The following is a 16,648-nucleotide window of genomic DNA, read 5'->3' on the forward strand; positions in this document are numbered from 1 at the left end:
CTCGCTCTTTACGCTAAAGTTTCTTAGTATTTTCAAAAGAGCTATCTATTCTAATTAATTGGCCTTTGTGATTCGAAAAAAAATCGAACTTTAGCGTGAAGAGCGAGGTTTCGACAAGGGGGCGAACTCCCTAATATATGTAATAAAAACATACGAATATGGAAATTCGTTACATAAGTTAATTTGTAAGTTACGTCAGAACAAAATTTTGAGAAAGACATTTAGCCAAAAAAAAGGAAAACTAATGTGCAAATTTCGTTTTGATCATTCATGTACAGTGAGCCAAAATACAGGCTACATTAATTCAAAAACGTTCAGAAATCAAATAAAAAAAACAAGTTTTCTTAACTGAAAGTAAGGAGCGACATTAAAACTTGAAACGAACAGGAATTATTCTGTATATGAATGGGACTGTCCCTTCCTCAATGCCTCGCTTTTTACGCTGAAGTTTGACTTTGTCTCGCAACTTTATTTTTTAAAACAATAAAAAACTGTAGCGTAAAGAGCGAGGCCTTGTGGAGGGGACAGCCCCTTTCATATATGGAATAATATCTGTTCGTTTTAAGTTTTAATGTCGCTCCTTACTTTCAGTTAAAAAAATACTTGTTTTTTTAATTTTTTTAAATAGAAAGGTAGTGTGACTTAAGGAATTATCTATAGCGAGTAAGTAACAATAACTAACTGAAATACTTTATGTTGCTTTGAATGGCTGGAAGATAATTGCCGATTAGGATGACAGGGTTTAAAAAAAAAGAAATTTCAGAAATATTGTTGATCCAATATCAAAAGATATGTAGTTTGAACGCTTTAGGTCTAATAGGTTGTTTGCGTTTGGGCTATTAAAGATTCAAAATGTCAAAACAACAACATTTTCAATACTGAATTTTTTCGAAATATCGGAAAAAATTCCTCCTCGAAACCTTTTCCTCTTATTCATACAAATAAGAAAAAAGAAAAAATTGGGCTCTAATCTGATATGCATCCAGTTTGGATTTGGAAACCAGAAACAGGCAAACCCTCCCTTAAACTCCGTTTGAATTTCAAAAAATTTGGAGTGAAAAAAGAATGGAAAAGGGTCCAGGCGGAGAATTTGAACAAGAAAACTTTAAGCACCCTGAAGCTAATTGAGTGTCATGTAACGGACCAGTGGATCGATATTTGCCTTAAGATACATGGCCAAGGGGTTGATCCCAGCTGAAGGAGGCCAACACAATGATATCCCATGATAACCCTGGTAGATTATGGTTGCTCTTCGGAAGTAATGGTTTGAATTCTGGGCTACAAACCCTATCTAAATTAGAAGCAAAGATGTAACGTCAATTTGAATGGTACCATTCAGTCTCCAGATATAAATCCGATTCCTGAAATCATAAAAAGTGGCACAGGCCGTCATCAACAAATAGCCCAAAACAGCCAAATTTTAATCCTTCTTTTAACCCATCAGAATCCTCGTATGCTCTGGTTACAGACCAATGAAAGAATGAACCAGTTTCTAAAATAACAATTAATTTGCGCCATGCCAGGAATTGAATCAAAATTACTGTTTCAAAACTATTCAACCCTTAAACTGTGTTTAACTAGATTGTGTGTGGCTGCAGCTTTCTTTAGGCAAAAAATGTCATGTTTCTTGAATTTTCTAATAATTAAAATTATTTGTATTCAATCCCGGCTAACTCCTCTTATGTTGAGAACACGGAAAAACACCCAAAATGGGTCCTTTTCTCTTTGTTCGTAAAGAGTAATGTTTTGCCCCTAAAAACAAAGTTTTTGCTTCAAGATCATCTAAAACACCACATACTTTTGCCTACTTGTTGTTATTTAATGTTTTGAGTAATCTGTGATTACTCCCAGAATACAGGTACAAATGCTGATACTCACTAAATGGTTTTGTCTGCTAGGAGTTCAAGCTTTTCTCAACTAATGGGAGGAGGGTTGTAAGTAAGCAGTCAACATGTTCTCATATTACGATTTTTCCTCATTTAATAAGAGCTTTTTTTTACCACGATAGTTATGGTTTTTAGCACTCCTGCTGGGAGAATTGGATATTTTTTTTTCTCTCTCTTTTTTTAACTCAATGCTCCTGGTGCATTTCTATGATTTGGAGTAGTTGCGATATTTGTATGTTTTTTTAAATCAAAATTTTTATATTTGTCATTTTAGGTATTCAGTCTTACGTTGACGATGAGCTGGAAGATGAAGAAGAATATGAATTGACTCCAGCTCAGCGCCGTCAATATTCTGTTCCATCTCACGTTGAAAAGGTAAATGAGGGAATCTTGAGGAAATATGGAGTACCATCAGAAGAAGCCAAAAGACTGGAAAAGAGACTCAGGAACGCAGGCAAGATTTCTTTTTCATTTTCAAGTCATGATTAGATTGGAGAACTGACTGTGTGATTATAAAGTTTTAATATTTTAACATTTTTTTTTCACACTGATGAAATGTAATTTTAAAAGCAATGAAAAATTAAACTTTTTAATTGGACAAAAAATACTTTAAATAGAGCAATAGTTTTGAAGTGGTTGCAACTAGAGTGAGTATTTTTGTTGTAGATCTTTTATTTTAGAAATCTTCTAAAATGCTGTCTGAAATGAAAAATTGGGAAAAGAACAAAATGAAATTTATCTGACATATGATTGGGGCCAGGGGTCTAAGATTGATGTTTTTGGACCCAAGAGTAAACAGTCACTTTTTTTAATTAACTAAATAGCAAATTTTGACCAAAACCATTTTTTATAAGCAGTTTGGAAAAAAAATCATTGGATTCAGCTTACTAGACTGACCATATGCTGTATTTTTCTGTAAAATTAAAGTTTGGACTTGAGATTCTTTTTAGTTTTCTCATCTTAATTTTGTTTTATTTAGCATTTTAGCTGCTACTGACTTTGAGAACTGAAATTAATCTGATTCCGATGTCAGTTACAATTTTCGATTCATGTTTTCTTCAATATAACTCTTCTTAAGGGATCAAACAATTTTGATAAAGGGATGAAACTTATTGCGTCTGTTGATAATCAGATTTAATAGAAACGTTCAGAAAGATGTAGCTGGACATGAAAAAGATAGCTCATACCAACAAATAAATCAAAATATAACAAACTATAGCAAAATATAACAGTAAAGCAATATATATATACATATCATGTAAATATATTTTTGTATGATATATAACAAAATATAACAATGTAAAACTAAAATATATAAATAGAAGTATAATCAAATATAAAGTTAATAAAGATAATAACAAACTAATGTAACTCAGAAACAGAAAATTGTTAATTTATAGCAGGGAGAAAAAACATAAATTCCAGTGGAAGTTAGTTTTTAAGAAGATATTATAAGAATCCCACTACCATGTAGATCAGTTGAAAAAAAAAACATTCTTGGAATTTCAGTTGAGGAAAGTAGAGGACAGTTTATATCTTTACAAAAGATACAAAGTAAATGTGGAAGTCAACTGACAGATACCTGTGACGCTTTTGTGTGGGGTGTTGTAGGGATAAAAATTACAACCACCCCTGACGGTGCATTTGACAAATATTAAAAAAAAATGATTAAGCAATAAAAATTTAAAGATCGAGCAATGTTTAATCGGAATGCTTAAAAATATACATATACAAAAATATTTACAAGGAAAAATGGAGTGTATTAGCATATCTCTTTTGCACTTATCAATAAAGAAATGGCAAAAAATCCTTATTAAAACGTATGTCCATTTAAATATTTAAAGTATCAACCTTCTCAACTATATATTTCTTCCAGAGTCACGTTTAGAGCTTGAAGAAGAGGAATATGAACTAAGTGAATTAGAAAGAATGAAATATGGTGTACCAATCGGTGAAAGGATTAATGGAAAAGCTCTGAAGAAATACAACGTTCCATTAGAAGTTGCTGAAGTAATCCAAGGCTACGGATCTAGTAGAAGAGGAAGCAGATTATCTTCTGTAAAAGGTGAACATATTATTATAATAGTAATAAAAATAATAATAACAAGCCCAAGATGTTTTGTTTTTCCCATTCTCCTCCCCCATAGTTCGCACAAACTGGGATTAGTGTCCCCACTTTGTTGAAGAAATGTTTTTCCTACCTACGACATTGTATTAAAAAGCTGTGTGATATAATTATATTATTATATTAATAATAAGAATCTAGAACCTTGGAAAATTTATGATTTGGAATAGTTTTTTTATGGTAATTTATTGAATTATATTAATTTTTTTCCTATGCCTTTTAACATTAGCAGCAATAAGGTAAAAATTAAAGTTAATAATTTTCATCTGGAACTGCTTGAGTATATATTTTTCATAAAAAAACACTCAATATTTTTCATTTCGTAGCTTTAATCCAAGTCCTGTATTGTTCAGTGTGGTTACCATATCTTAATTCTTTTAATAAATACTAAAACAACTCTTTTCTGTTTTTGAAAAGTTTTTTGTTGATTGTCTAAAATAAAATCCACATCTGCAACCATTATAACAATGAACAAGAAAAGACAAAAATATTGTTTAGTTGTGGCTTCGATTGCTCGTAGCTTATACTACAGAATCTCCAAAAATGCATTATTTAAATAGTTTTCTCACGATAATTTATGGGATGCTGTTAATTTTTTTCCTTTTTAACTAATATCAATATTTTGAAATAAAGCCTTTTAATATGAAAAAGGTTTTTTAATATTAGCAGCACTAAGGTACAAATTAAAGTTCATACCTTCCATCTGAAACCGCTTGAGCCTTTCCATTATTTGGGTAAAATTGACTCCTTTTATACATTTAAAGACAGTATAGTTAGAGGGTTGAGGCAAGGTGGTGTCCTTTTGCCTGTTACTATCAATGGTACTATTTCTTCTGTTTTTGATTCGGGTAAAATGTCTCTTCTTTAAATCTTCACTACTCCCACTGTCGTTAATAATAATACTACCAAGGTAAGTGAAACTGTCCACCCGATCAATCTTTTTGTTGCCCAACGTAACCTTTTCATCTTCACTTATTCCTAGCCTTAGTGACTTTGTCTTCTTAACATTAGTTCAAACATATTCTGAACTCGTAAAACCTCTAAAAATTCATTCATTTTGCTCGCACTTTCATCTAGGATGCTTAAATCATCAGCTAGTCCAGGAAAGTTCCCCCCCCCCCCATTTGATTCCGTGTTCTCCCATTGCCTTTCCTATGCTCCGTAAGCCAAAGTCCATCGAAATGATCAATATAAAGGGGGATAGAACACAACCCTACTTAGCTCATGATTTAATCAGGATTTATCAAACACCAAAAGTATTTGATAGCTCAGGCACTTCTCAATTAATAACCTAAGAGGGAAAATTTGGTCGACACATCCTCTACCCTTTGTAAAACCGCACTGTTCTTCTCTTATCACCTTGTCTGCAGCATCTCTCAGTCTAAAAAGTATCAATTTACGAAGTAATTTGCTACCTACAGAAACATGGCTAATGACTAGATAATTACCACACTCACTCTTATCACCTTTCTCATACAGTGGTTTGATTAGCGTTTTCTTAAAATCATTAGGTACTTTCCCTTTTTCAAAATCTTATTCATAATTTTAAGCAACTTAATTCTAGCCTCAAAGCCACCATATTTAAGAAATTAATTTAAAAAAAACTTTCCGTAAAAGAAGATTTTCAAAGAAAAGTAAAGGCCATTTTCACCTTAAGCTCATGAGATACAAATACCTGTTAAAATTCAAACTCAAAACGACGAGAAATTACTATTAAAGAATAAATGAAACCGAAAACGAACAGAAATTAAATAAACAATAACAAAAACAATATAGCAAAAAACATAAAACAAGTAATAATATTAATGAATAAATAGATCTTAAAGCAAGTAATGCTTAAATTGAATATGAAAATCAAGCTTAAAACCAAAAAATATATTTTGCTATTGAAATATAAATGAAACTTAAAACGAACAGAAATTAAATAAACAATCAATGCAAGCAAACATACAATAGATACTAATTTAAATGAATAAATAAATATTAAAACGAGTGAAACTTAAATTTAATATGCAAATCAAGCTTGAAACGAACAAAAATCACTACAAACAAGAGTTTGGGAATCGCCTCCTTCTCTCATTGTAAAAGTCTAAAACCTACTGCGTCATTGGCGCAGTAGGTTCTAGACTTTGAAAACGTCAGTCTTTGAAAAATTTATTTTACATAAAGTTTTTTTTTATTAATTTTTGTTCATCTTCGATTTCAACAAGTTTCAATTTTAAAAAATAACCTTATTTCAAATTCAAACTTTTTTTTCAACGTACAATATTCATCGAATTGTCATTGCTAGCGTAAAAGTAACAATACCAAAGTAAAAAAATTAAGAAATAAAGGAAGCGTCGATGGAACCAATGTTTAAAAATAGTATTAAGCAACTTGTGCAGCTTTCAACCCTTGCACCGTAAATTAAAGTTGCCACGTAAATCACTAAATCCAAGTATTGAAGTAAACAAAGTGTCAAAGAACAAAGTAAACAAAGTACAACACCTGCCCTCGGGCCCTGGGGGCTGTGTCCACCCCGGAATTTTCGTTATATGGTCTTAGAACTATTTTTTTTTTAAATAGCTGTCTCAAAGTTCTTATCAAATGGGTTTGACAAAAAAAGGGCGTGAAGGCCGGGGGCTAGGTGCCCTCCAATCTCTTTTGACTCTTAAAGAGTGAACTAGAACTTTCAATTTCCAATCAAATGAGCCCTCTTTGAAGTTTACACGAGCATTCCTTCCATAAGAACCACATATGCCCCCAGGTCACAGGTTACAGCACCTGCCCGCGGGCCCTTGGGGGTTGTGTCGACACCGTAGTTTTTGTCATATGATCTTTGAACTATTTTTAACAAAATAGGTATCTCAAAATTTTTATTGGATGCATTTGGGAAAAAAATGCGGAGGGGAGGGGGGCTAGTTACCCTCCGATATCTTTTGACTCTTAAAAAGTGAACTAGAACTTTCAATCTCCAATCAAATGAGCCCTCTCTGAAGTTTATACGAGCATTCCCTCCATAAGAACCATATATGCCCCCAGGGCATAATTTATAACCCTTGTCCTAAAGACTGCGGAGGAAGTGTCCTGTTCAAAGATACAGTTTCCAGAACTTTCAACTACCTTGAACAAAATGGCTATCTCAAAATTTTGATTGAATGTGTTCGGGGACATGGTGGGCGTGGAAGGGGTGTTAGTTGCCTTCCAATCACTTTCGACTATTAAAAAGGACACTAGCCATTTAAATTTTCAGTCGAATGAGCCCTTTTTGAAGTTCTACGACAACGCTTTCTGTAAAAACCTTATATTCCCCCAGGGCATAACTTAAAACATTTGCTCTGAGGGGTGTGGGGACGGGAGGTTGTCATCTTCAAAGACCTAATTTCTAGAATTTTCAACTACGTTGAACAAAATGGTTATCTCAAAATTGTGATTGGATGTCTTTCGGGACATATTTAGAATGAGAGGGGAGTTAGTTTCCTTCGAATGACTTTCGACTATAAAAAAGGGCACTAGTCCTTTGGATTTTCAATCGAATGAGCCCTTTTTGAAGTTTCTACGACAATACTTTCTATAAAAAGCTTATATGCCCCCAGGGCATTGCTTACAACCTTTGCCCTGAGGGCTGTGGGGGGAGTGTCCTCCTCAAAACATAATTTCTATTTGGAAATCAATTATGTTGAACAAAATGGCTATCTCGAAATTTTAATTGGATGTGTTCGGGAAAATGGTGGGCGTGGAGGGGGTGTTAGTTGCCTTCCAGTCACTTTTGACCCTTAAAAAGGGCACTAGAGCTCTCGCTTTCCAATCGAATGAGCCCCCTTTGAAGTTTATGCGACGACTCCTTCCATATGAAATGCCTCTCGAAAAAAATAAATAAAAGATAAATAAATAAGTAATAAAACATTGGAGCCGTATGATCTTTATTATAGACAACCCTATAGCGTAGCCCTCTGACTCATTTACTACAGCATCAACACCTGAGGCCTTATTATCTTCTAATCCTTTTAGAACTGCCGCTAATTCTTCCTCACAAAACAAATTCACACTAGTACAACGGAAGACTTTGTGTTAGGTAATGTAATCTTATGGAGCAAATTTAGTCCGTAACGCAGGCAGTGCTAAGTAGACTGGAGCTCTACGTAGAATTTTGTCAGTTTTTATTACATTAGATTAAAAAAATTTATAACAGGTTCTAAGAAAAAATACATTAGAATTTTTGCAACGTTAAGTTATATAAACTTAAAGAATAAATGTTGTCCGTAACGTAGGCAGTGCCAAGTAGACTGGAGCTCTACATAGATTTTTTTAATTTTTATTACATTAAATTAAAAATTTTTACAGCAGAATCTAAGAAAAAAGTACATAAGAATTTTCGCAACGTTAAGTTATATAATCTTAAAGAATAAATTTTTATCCGTAACATAGTCAGTGCCAAGTAGACTGGAGCTCTACATAAGGTTTGACATAATGCAAATTTGTGTTGCGTTATGAAAAGTCATCAAAGTAACATTAAAACGGAATTTCTTGATATGCAATTAATAAATTTTGAAAATAGATTAACAAAATTCGTTCACTTTTTATAGCAACAAAACAGAATTTCTGGACGAGCAATTAACAAATTGTGAAAATGAATTAATGAACTTTGACTGGAATACCTTTTACACTGGATCAGAGCTTAAATTTCCATCTTCGTTCTGAATTTTTATTTCTGATTTTTACTTTAATATTTTTGATATTTTTTTATGTTGAATAGTTGGCACAGAATGATTTTGATGATTTAAGACTATGATCCTAATGGTCTTATGGATTTTGCGTTAGCCTAGTGTGAAAGGATTTGTGTAAGCGTGAATACTCAACGTAGCTTGACTACTTACCATAGAAATTATATCTCACTATTGTTTTTGAAAATCTCGGAATCGAATTTTAGAGCTGAGGATCTACTTATAAAAACCAATTACTGCCGATTCTTAGTAACTTATGACCAATGAGATACAACAAACTTGACTTGATTTTTATTTTGGTTTAGGAAAATAGCTCTCTCCCTCACATTGCTCAAATTGCACACTCTGAACCATATCAAATTTCAAAGAAAAGGTTAAAAAAAAGTAAAGAGTGACAACATTGAAACTCAATTTTAGTTTGGCTTTTTTATGCCTCGATTGTTTTTTTCAGGCTGCATCATCATCATCACCATTTTATTTATAACCTGTCACAGAAAAAAATTGGGCAGAGCCCAGAAAAAGACTGAGTAAAAATCAAAAACAACAAAAAAGAAACAGCCGAGAAAAGAACATACTTTGACAAATACGAACAAGGGACAAATAGAAATGACCAAAGATGGGAAGACTTTGAGAATTCAGTAGAGAAATCACGAATACGCTTCTTAATATCCCCAGCTGGGTTTACTAATTGATACGTTTGCTGCAGAAAAGAGTTATTTGTCCATGCTGGCAGTTCCATTAAATACTTTGCATATTTGAAATAAAGGCGATGAACTTGCTTTCTCTCAGCACAGTTAAAAAAAAAGACCAAACATGAGCAAGGGCAAGTAGGTGAGGAACTGTTAGGCTATAGTATAACTGAGGACAGTGAATTCTACTCAAATACGAAACGTTTGAAGCCAGGGATGCATGCGCTACCCGGATCTTACTAGCATAAGTTGTCACACCAGGTTTGCAGTTTATTTCAGATTTGCTCCAATAGGCATACCCAGGTAAATAAAGCTGCTAGTAGAAGGAACTTCCGAGCCGGTTAGAATTATTCAATTTCTATTTACTTTATAGTTAAATGGCAGAACAATTGTTTTATCAGTTTTAAAACTCAAACCAATGTGCTCATACTCTTCTTGGAGAAGCTCAAAAGTTGAAAGCTCCATGCATCCATGGAGAGTGAAGAAAAGGTTCATTAAGTTATCTGCAAAGGAAGCTAACGACAGAACTTATCCTGAGCACCAGTAACACAATTATTAAACGAAACTGGAGAGGTCACAGCTCCTTGGCGTACACCTTTCAGGATCTGAAATAGAAGACTACCATCTTTAATTCTAGCTTTCAGATTCCTATACCTATACCTTGAACAAATAACCATCGAGGTATCACTACCTTTCAAACGGGCCTCAAGCACTGCGTTTGTGATTCAACTTATTCCACACCTCCGTGCACAGGTTGCAAAAGAAGGAAATTTACCACTGCCAAAACTATACTGAAGGTTAAGAGTTTCTGAAAGTTTCATATGCCATTTTCAACAGGTTCACAGGTATTCCAAAACAAAGTGGCGCATTTCACTTATTAAATCCAATGAGAATAATGCTATATTTCGTCCTCGAACGTATCATGGGCCCCTTATAGAGAAACGTTTATTGATTTCTTCCTGTCATATTTTTATCGAGTCTAATGGAAACCTACTACTTTTAGGCGACCTTAGGCGATTTTAGGTTACTACTTAGGCTTACTATTAGGCTTACGATTAGGCTTACTACATAGGCGATTTTCAAAGAAGAAAAATAGACGGAAATATTGTCTAAAGTACTGTTTTGAAAGGGAGGTATTTAGAGAGCATCTATGCCCCGGTTGTTTTGAATGAAAGTCCTTGCGTAATTCTTGCTGAATCACTATGTTGTTTGGCAACCTTAGAAAGTCTCCGGGGATGTTTCTGGATGCCCCACGGGCCTATTTTGGTTCTTTATCATGCAGACTGAAATTTCTTGTACAATTTCAGTTTAGACGTGGTGCGACATGCCCACTTTTCCGCTAAGACATTGGCAATCGGGGGAATTAGTTAGAAGTGTTAGCTTTAATGATACAAATTTAGAGTATGACCCTGTATGATCCTAGCTCAGACAAGATAAAAAATGTCTACCTTTCTAATACTCGGTGGTGGAGAAGAGGTTGGAGGTTTTGGCGAGGCCAAGGGTACATTTTATATCTCTAACCACATACATTGTAAACTCTTGTATGATTTTGGCTCTACGAAGGTGCAGCATACCTTCCTTTCTGCTAGGAAGATTTTTGTGGGAATTAAGACTGTTAGAGGGTTGTCTATACTTCTGCTTAAATTTTGTAGTGGGTGGGAGATCGTATCATAAACTGACTCCCATTTATTGTTGCCATAATTCAATACATGGAAAATTTCAGCTTCAGCAGACCACAGTAAGTGGGTGAAATATTGACTACAGAGTTTGACCTCAAAAGACGAATTAAATAGAAGCTTTTAAAAAGCCAATACCTTTCTATATTTAGAAATATGAGCTTAGGGGTGGATGGAGTGGCTTTGCTGATATCTAAGCCTCAAACGTCTAGTTGGATCTGCAAAAAAAAAGGAACTACAAACAAATATGAATGATTGCCTTATTGGCTGGCTCGTCAGTTATAATTAAACCAAATTATTATATTCTTTCTTTCAGGAGGTAAGAAACACCGCCATCATGGTAAATCACACAAAGGAAGAGGTAGAGGTGGAAGAGACTCAGAGGAAACAGAATATGAAATCCTTCCAAGAGTTAAAGCTGTTGTTGCACTTAGGAGACTAGCACTTGGACACAACCCGAAGACAATCCATCTCTTGGGATCAATATTTTTCAATACCAACGAGGATCCTGAGGTAATTTTATCTTCTTTCTTTTTCTGTATTTTTTTTTTTGTGAATAACACTCTAAGAGCATAAAATTCTTTTAGTAAGTGTATTCTGCTTTTTCTTTTCGCCTCTCAGATTTCCTAGGGCCCAGGCGGCCCCAAACCTCTCTTCCCTCATCATACGCGCCTGATAATAGATCAGTCATTACTTATTCATTGTGTATGTAACTCGCACGTTTTCAAAAAAGAAACAATTCAAAATTACAACTTTTTTCTGAAAACGAAAAAATGTTTGAAACGTCGCCATAATTTGTTTTTAACAAAAATTTGGTTTTGTTATGACTGTTATAATAGCTTTTTTTTTCAAAACACAAAATCCATAAATTAATGTCATAATTATTTCGATCAGTTGAACTGATCAAACTATTTTTAACTATTTTAACAACGATAACTATTTTAACAACGATTTATTAATTTCATAATTATTAACGTCATAATTAATTATGACATAATAAATAATGTCACAATAAATGAATAATGTCATAGAATAATGTCATAATAAATTAATGTCATAATTATTTCGAACTATTTTAACAACGATAACTATTTTTGAACCTCCTTGTTTCTTCTCCAAAATGTGGCAGTTTTAAACAACAGTGTGTCCACCAAAACAAAAGGGTGACATTTGGGAGATTCAGGCAATATTTGTAATAGAAAAATAATCAGAGGAAGGAGATGAACTACTTCGTTTATTGAAACAAAAAAAAGCATGCAGTAGATTGAGGGTGTACCAAAAAATTGTCGTACACCATCAAGGAGGAAAAACAACCAAAAATTAAAATCATAGAGTTATCCTATGTATTGCGTAGCCAACAGCAGACTAAGTTACAAAACTCTATACACGAAAATATTCCAGTAAAAAAAAAAATATAAGTTTACTACAGGGGCCCAAATTTGCAAGAATACAAGAGAGAGCGGCGATTTTTTAATATAGATACAAAAAAGAGATTTTTAAAAAATCGATGGGAGTATTCTTTTGTGTTTACCGATTTGTTGAAGAAAATACCAAAAATTAATTATTTTTCAAAATCTAGATGTCCCTTCGTACCCCTGGTATATTGTAAATAAAACAAGAAATAAATAAAAACAAATTAATAACAATGCTATCTATCAGGGAGATACACAACCAACCTTTGTGAGTTTTGCCACTTCGTTTGGGAAATCTGTGACATACGAGTATGTGACAATTTCGAAAAGTCGAAAAGGACGGTAATGATTTATGTTTGATTTTGTTCTTTTTAGTCCAAGTCAGTGCTTTTATTTAAAAGATGTAATTGAATATTTTTTGAAAAAGGAATATTTCCCTTCGTCTTCTGAAACTTTACTTCGTCTCCTCCAGTGATTAGTTCAATCCATTTTCTCTTTCTCCTTTGATATTTTAAACGTTCTCTTTCTTTTCAAGCTGTGTTATATCCACTTTTCTTACTCACTGTAATATTTGGAAAATAAGACTTTGGCATTAAAACTGTTTTGATGTACTTTAAATGTCTAAAACCTCTTTTTGAAAACAACAGCTTATTGAACAGCTCATGTTTGAAAAAAAATATATTTTTGTAACATTTAGGTAACATTTATTTTCTGTAACGAAAAGGGAAAACTGTTCTAAATGTTCATTGTCTTAATTAAAACTTTTACCCGTTATTTTATTTTAATGGCATTTTAATTGTAATTGGAATGACAGTGTAGTTTAATAAATTATTACAGCTATGAACAAAAAACTGGGCAGTTCTCTTTAGGGGGGGGGGGTGAGAGGGGGCTGGAAATCTGAAAAAATTATGTTTCGGCCAGTATTTTCACATCTTCTAGAATAAATTTATTTTCGTTAGCTAGAGTATTTGGAATGCAGAGAGTTCACAAATGTGTCGTTGTCAGTCAAAATTCGTGACTACATATCTGTTTAATTCTTTTACGTGGCTATTTTGATAGAAATTATGCACAACAACTGCAAGTGTATATGCTCTGATCATGTCTGATATTTCTGAGAATACATCATCAATATCACTTGAACTACCCATGACATCAAAATATAAGCATTTATTACCCCTTCGACCCATCTTAGATCTATTCATATCTGAAAACCACGTTTTTAAGACGTTTCTTTTGGTGCATTAGATATTTGAATTTATGAGGGCATCACGACATTTTCATCAGTGTTGCCATGTTGAATCGTGAAAATAGATGAGCCAAATTAACTAGTTAAATTTTACTTCACTTTTTTCCGTAAAATTCAAATATTAATAGATTGATGACTCTCAAGGACAACTTCATCCTCAAAGGAAAACTATACCTTCTAAGGTACTTGGTGCAATGTGCTTTTAGCGCATTTTTTGTCGGATTTTCACCAAAATTCGTTTTTGAATGTCGCAATCACTACTACCAAAAATAGCATAACTCTGAATCAAGCTCCTTTTATGGAAAATAGAAATTCGTATTTTTCTCATTTTTAAAGATATATATGATTGTATAAGATTCCAATTTACCAGTTTAGACAAATAGATTTAATTATTAGTGCCCTTGGTATTTTAAGTACTGTCAATTTATTAAGTAGAGTAGTAAGTAAGATAGTACAAGATAAATAGATTACATATATTTCTTTTTGCATTTATTTCTCTTATTAATTTACATATATCTACATATATATATATATATATATATATATATATATATATATATATATATATATATATATATATATATATATATATATATATATATATATATATATATATATATATATATATATATATATATATATATATTTATTTATAGATATATTTCCAAACACAAATTATATCAAACAGTTCGTGGTAACGAACTGTAAGTACGGTGTGACCCGGCTCAATAGTAACCGAAACGCTAAAAACAAGGAATTTTGATACCAATAGATACATCAAAAGAATCAAATTTTTATGCTGATTTCAAATATACCAGTTTTATCGAGTTTAGTCTTAACAATCAAAAGCTACACGCCTGAGAAAATTTGCCTTATTTTCGAAAAAAGGATGTAACACCCCCCAAAAGTCATAGAATCTTAATGGAAATCATACCATCATATTCAGCGTATCAGAGAACCCTACTGTAGCGGTTTCAAGCTCCTATCTGCAAAAAATGGAATTTTGTATTTTTTGCCAGAAGAAAGATCACGGATGCGTGTTTATTTGTTTTTTTTGGTTTTTTTTTCCCGGGGTGGTCGTATCGACCCAGTGGTCCTAGAATATCGCAGTAGGGCTTATTCAAACGGAAATTAAAACTTCTAGTGCCCTTTTTGAGTGACCAAAAAAAATGGAGGGCAACTAGGCCCATGGGGGAAAGGGACATTGTTATGAAAGGGGTGCAGAATTTCCCAGCATTATTTAAAAAAAACGATCAAAAAACAAGTTTTCAACTGAAAAAATTTTCAACTGAAAACTTTTCAACATCAAAACTTACGAACAGAAACTATTACGTATATTATTGAGTTCACCCCCTAGTCAATACCTCGCTCTTTACGATAAAGTTTTTCTAGTACTTTCACAAGTGCAATTTATTTCTAATTAACGGCCTTTGGGATTAAGGGGTCATTCTTATAGAACTGAAAAAAAATGAACTTTAGCGTACGGAGCTAGGTATTGACTAGGGGGCGAACCCCCCTAATATACGTAATAAAATATACGAATATAGTAATTCGTTACGTAAGTTAATTCGTGAGTTACGTATATTCATTACTAATCAAAACGTTCGTACTTAAAATTAAGCAGCTTTCGAGAAAGCCATTTAGCCTAAAAAAAAACGTAAAATTAATATGCAAATTTCGTTTTAATTATTCATGTACGGTGAGCCAAAATCAAAACCTGTATTAATTTAGAAACGTTCAGAAATTAAATTAAAAAAAAATTGTTTAACTGAAAGTAAGCAGCGACTTTAAAACATATTAAATAAAAAAACAAGTTTTTTAAACTGAAAGTAAGGAACGACACTAAAACTTAAAGCGAACAGAAATTATTCCGTATATGAAAGGGGCTGTCCCCTCCTCAACGCCTCGCTCTTTACGCTAAAGTTTTTTTATTGTTTTAAAAACTAAAGTTGTGAGACAGAGTCAAACTTTAGCCTAAAGAGCGAGGTGTTGAGGAGGGAACAGCCCCTTTCATTTACGGAGTAATTTCTGTTCGTTTTAAGTTTTAATGTCGTTCCTTAGCCTACTTTCAGTTTAAAAAACTTGGTTTTTTTATTTAATTTCTGATGGTTTTTTAGTTAATGCAGCTTTTATCTTGGCTCACCTTCATTGAATAAGCAAACAAAATTTACATAAAAGTTTTACTTTTCTTTTGCTAAATGGCTGTCTCTAAATTTGGTTCTGACGTAATTTACAAATTAACTTACGTAACGAACTTCTATATTCGTATAATTTTCTTCTGGCAAAAAATACAAAGTTGCAGATTTTTGCAGATATGAGCTTGAAACCTATGTAATAGGGTTTTCTGATACGCTGAATCTTACGGTGTGATTTTCATTAAAATTCTTTCACTTGTAGGGGATGTTTCCACCCTCTTAAATCAGGTAAATTTTCTCAGGCTCGTAGCCTTTGATGAGTAATACTAAACTTAATAAAATTTATATATTTAGAATCAGCATTATAAGCCCATTCTTTTGATACATTTATTGACATCAAAACTCCGTTTTTAAAAGTTTCGATTACTATTGAGCCGTATCGCTTGTTTTTTTATTGTTTTTTTTTTTAATTACATATATGTTATTGCGTATATGAGGGGGTTCTACCCTTAGTCAATACCACGCTCTTTACGTTAAAAGTTAAAAATAAAATTTAATTCACAAACCCCTGAATCACAAAGGCCGTTTAATTAGAATAGATAGCTCCTTTGAAAGCACTAAAAAAAAACTGTAGCATAAAGAGCGAGGTACTGAACTGGGAGCCACCCCCCTCAGATACGTTATAAGTTCTGTTTGTTTTAAGTTCTAATGTTGATTCATACTTTCTGTTGTAAAAACTTGTTTTTTTAAAATTTATATTATTATACTTTTATAAA

General features: G+C 32.9%; 1 protein-coding gene across 1 annotated transcript in view; it reads left to right on the forward strand.

Annotated features, from left to right (window-relative positions):
- The window catches only part of LOC148947173 (vitellogenin-like), a 117,366-nt gene that overhangs the window by 35,254 nt on the left and 65,464 nt on the right, over window positions 1–16,648 (forward strand). Inside the window, exons 12-14 of the mRNA XM_089096914.1 lie at window positions 2,161–2,340; window positions 3,763–3,951; window positions 11,396–11,592. Of these exons, the coding sequence (XP_088953040.1) occupies window positions 2,161–2,340; window positions 3,763–3,951; window positions 11,396–11,592 (566 nt within the window). The remainder of the gene's footprint in view (window positions 1–2,160; window positions 2,341–3,762; window positions 3,952–11,395; window positions 11,593–16,648) is intronic.

The sequence above is a fragment of the Artemia sp. Qi Xiang Cuo genome, chromosome 11 (genome assembly GCF_049724085.1).
Source record: "Artemia sp. Qi Xiang Cuo chromosome 11, ASM4972408v1, whole genome shotgun sequence".
Lineage (NCBI taxonomy): Eukaryota > Metazoa > Arthropoda > Branchiopoda > Anostraca > Artemiidae > Artemia > Artemia sp. Qi Xiang Cuo.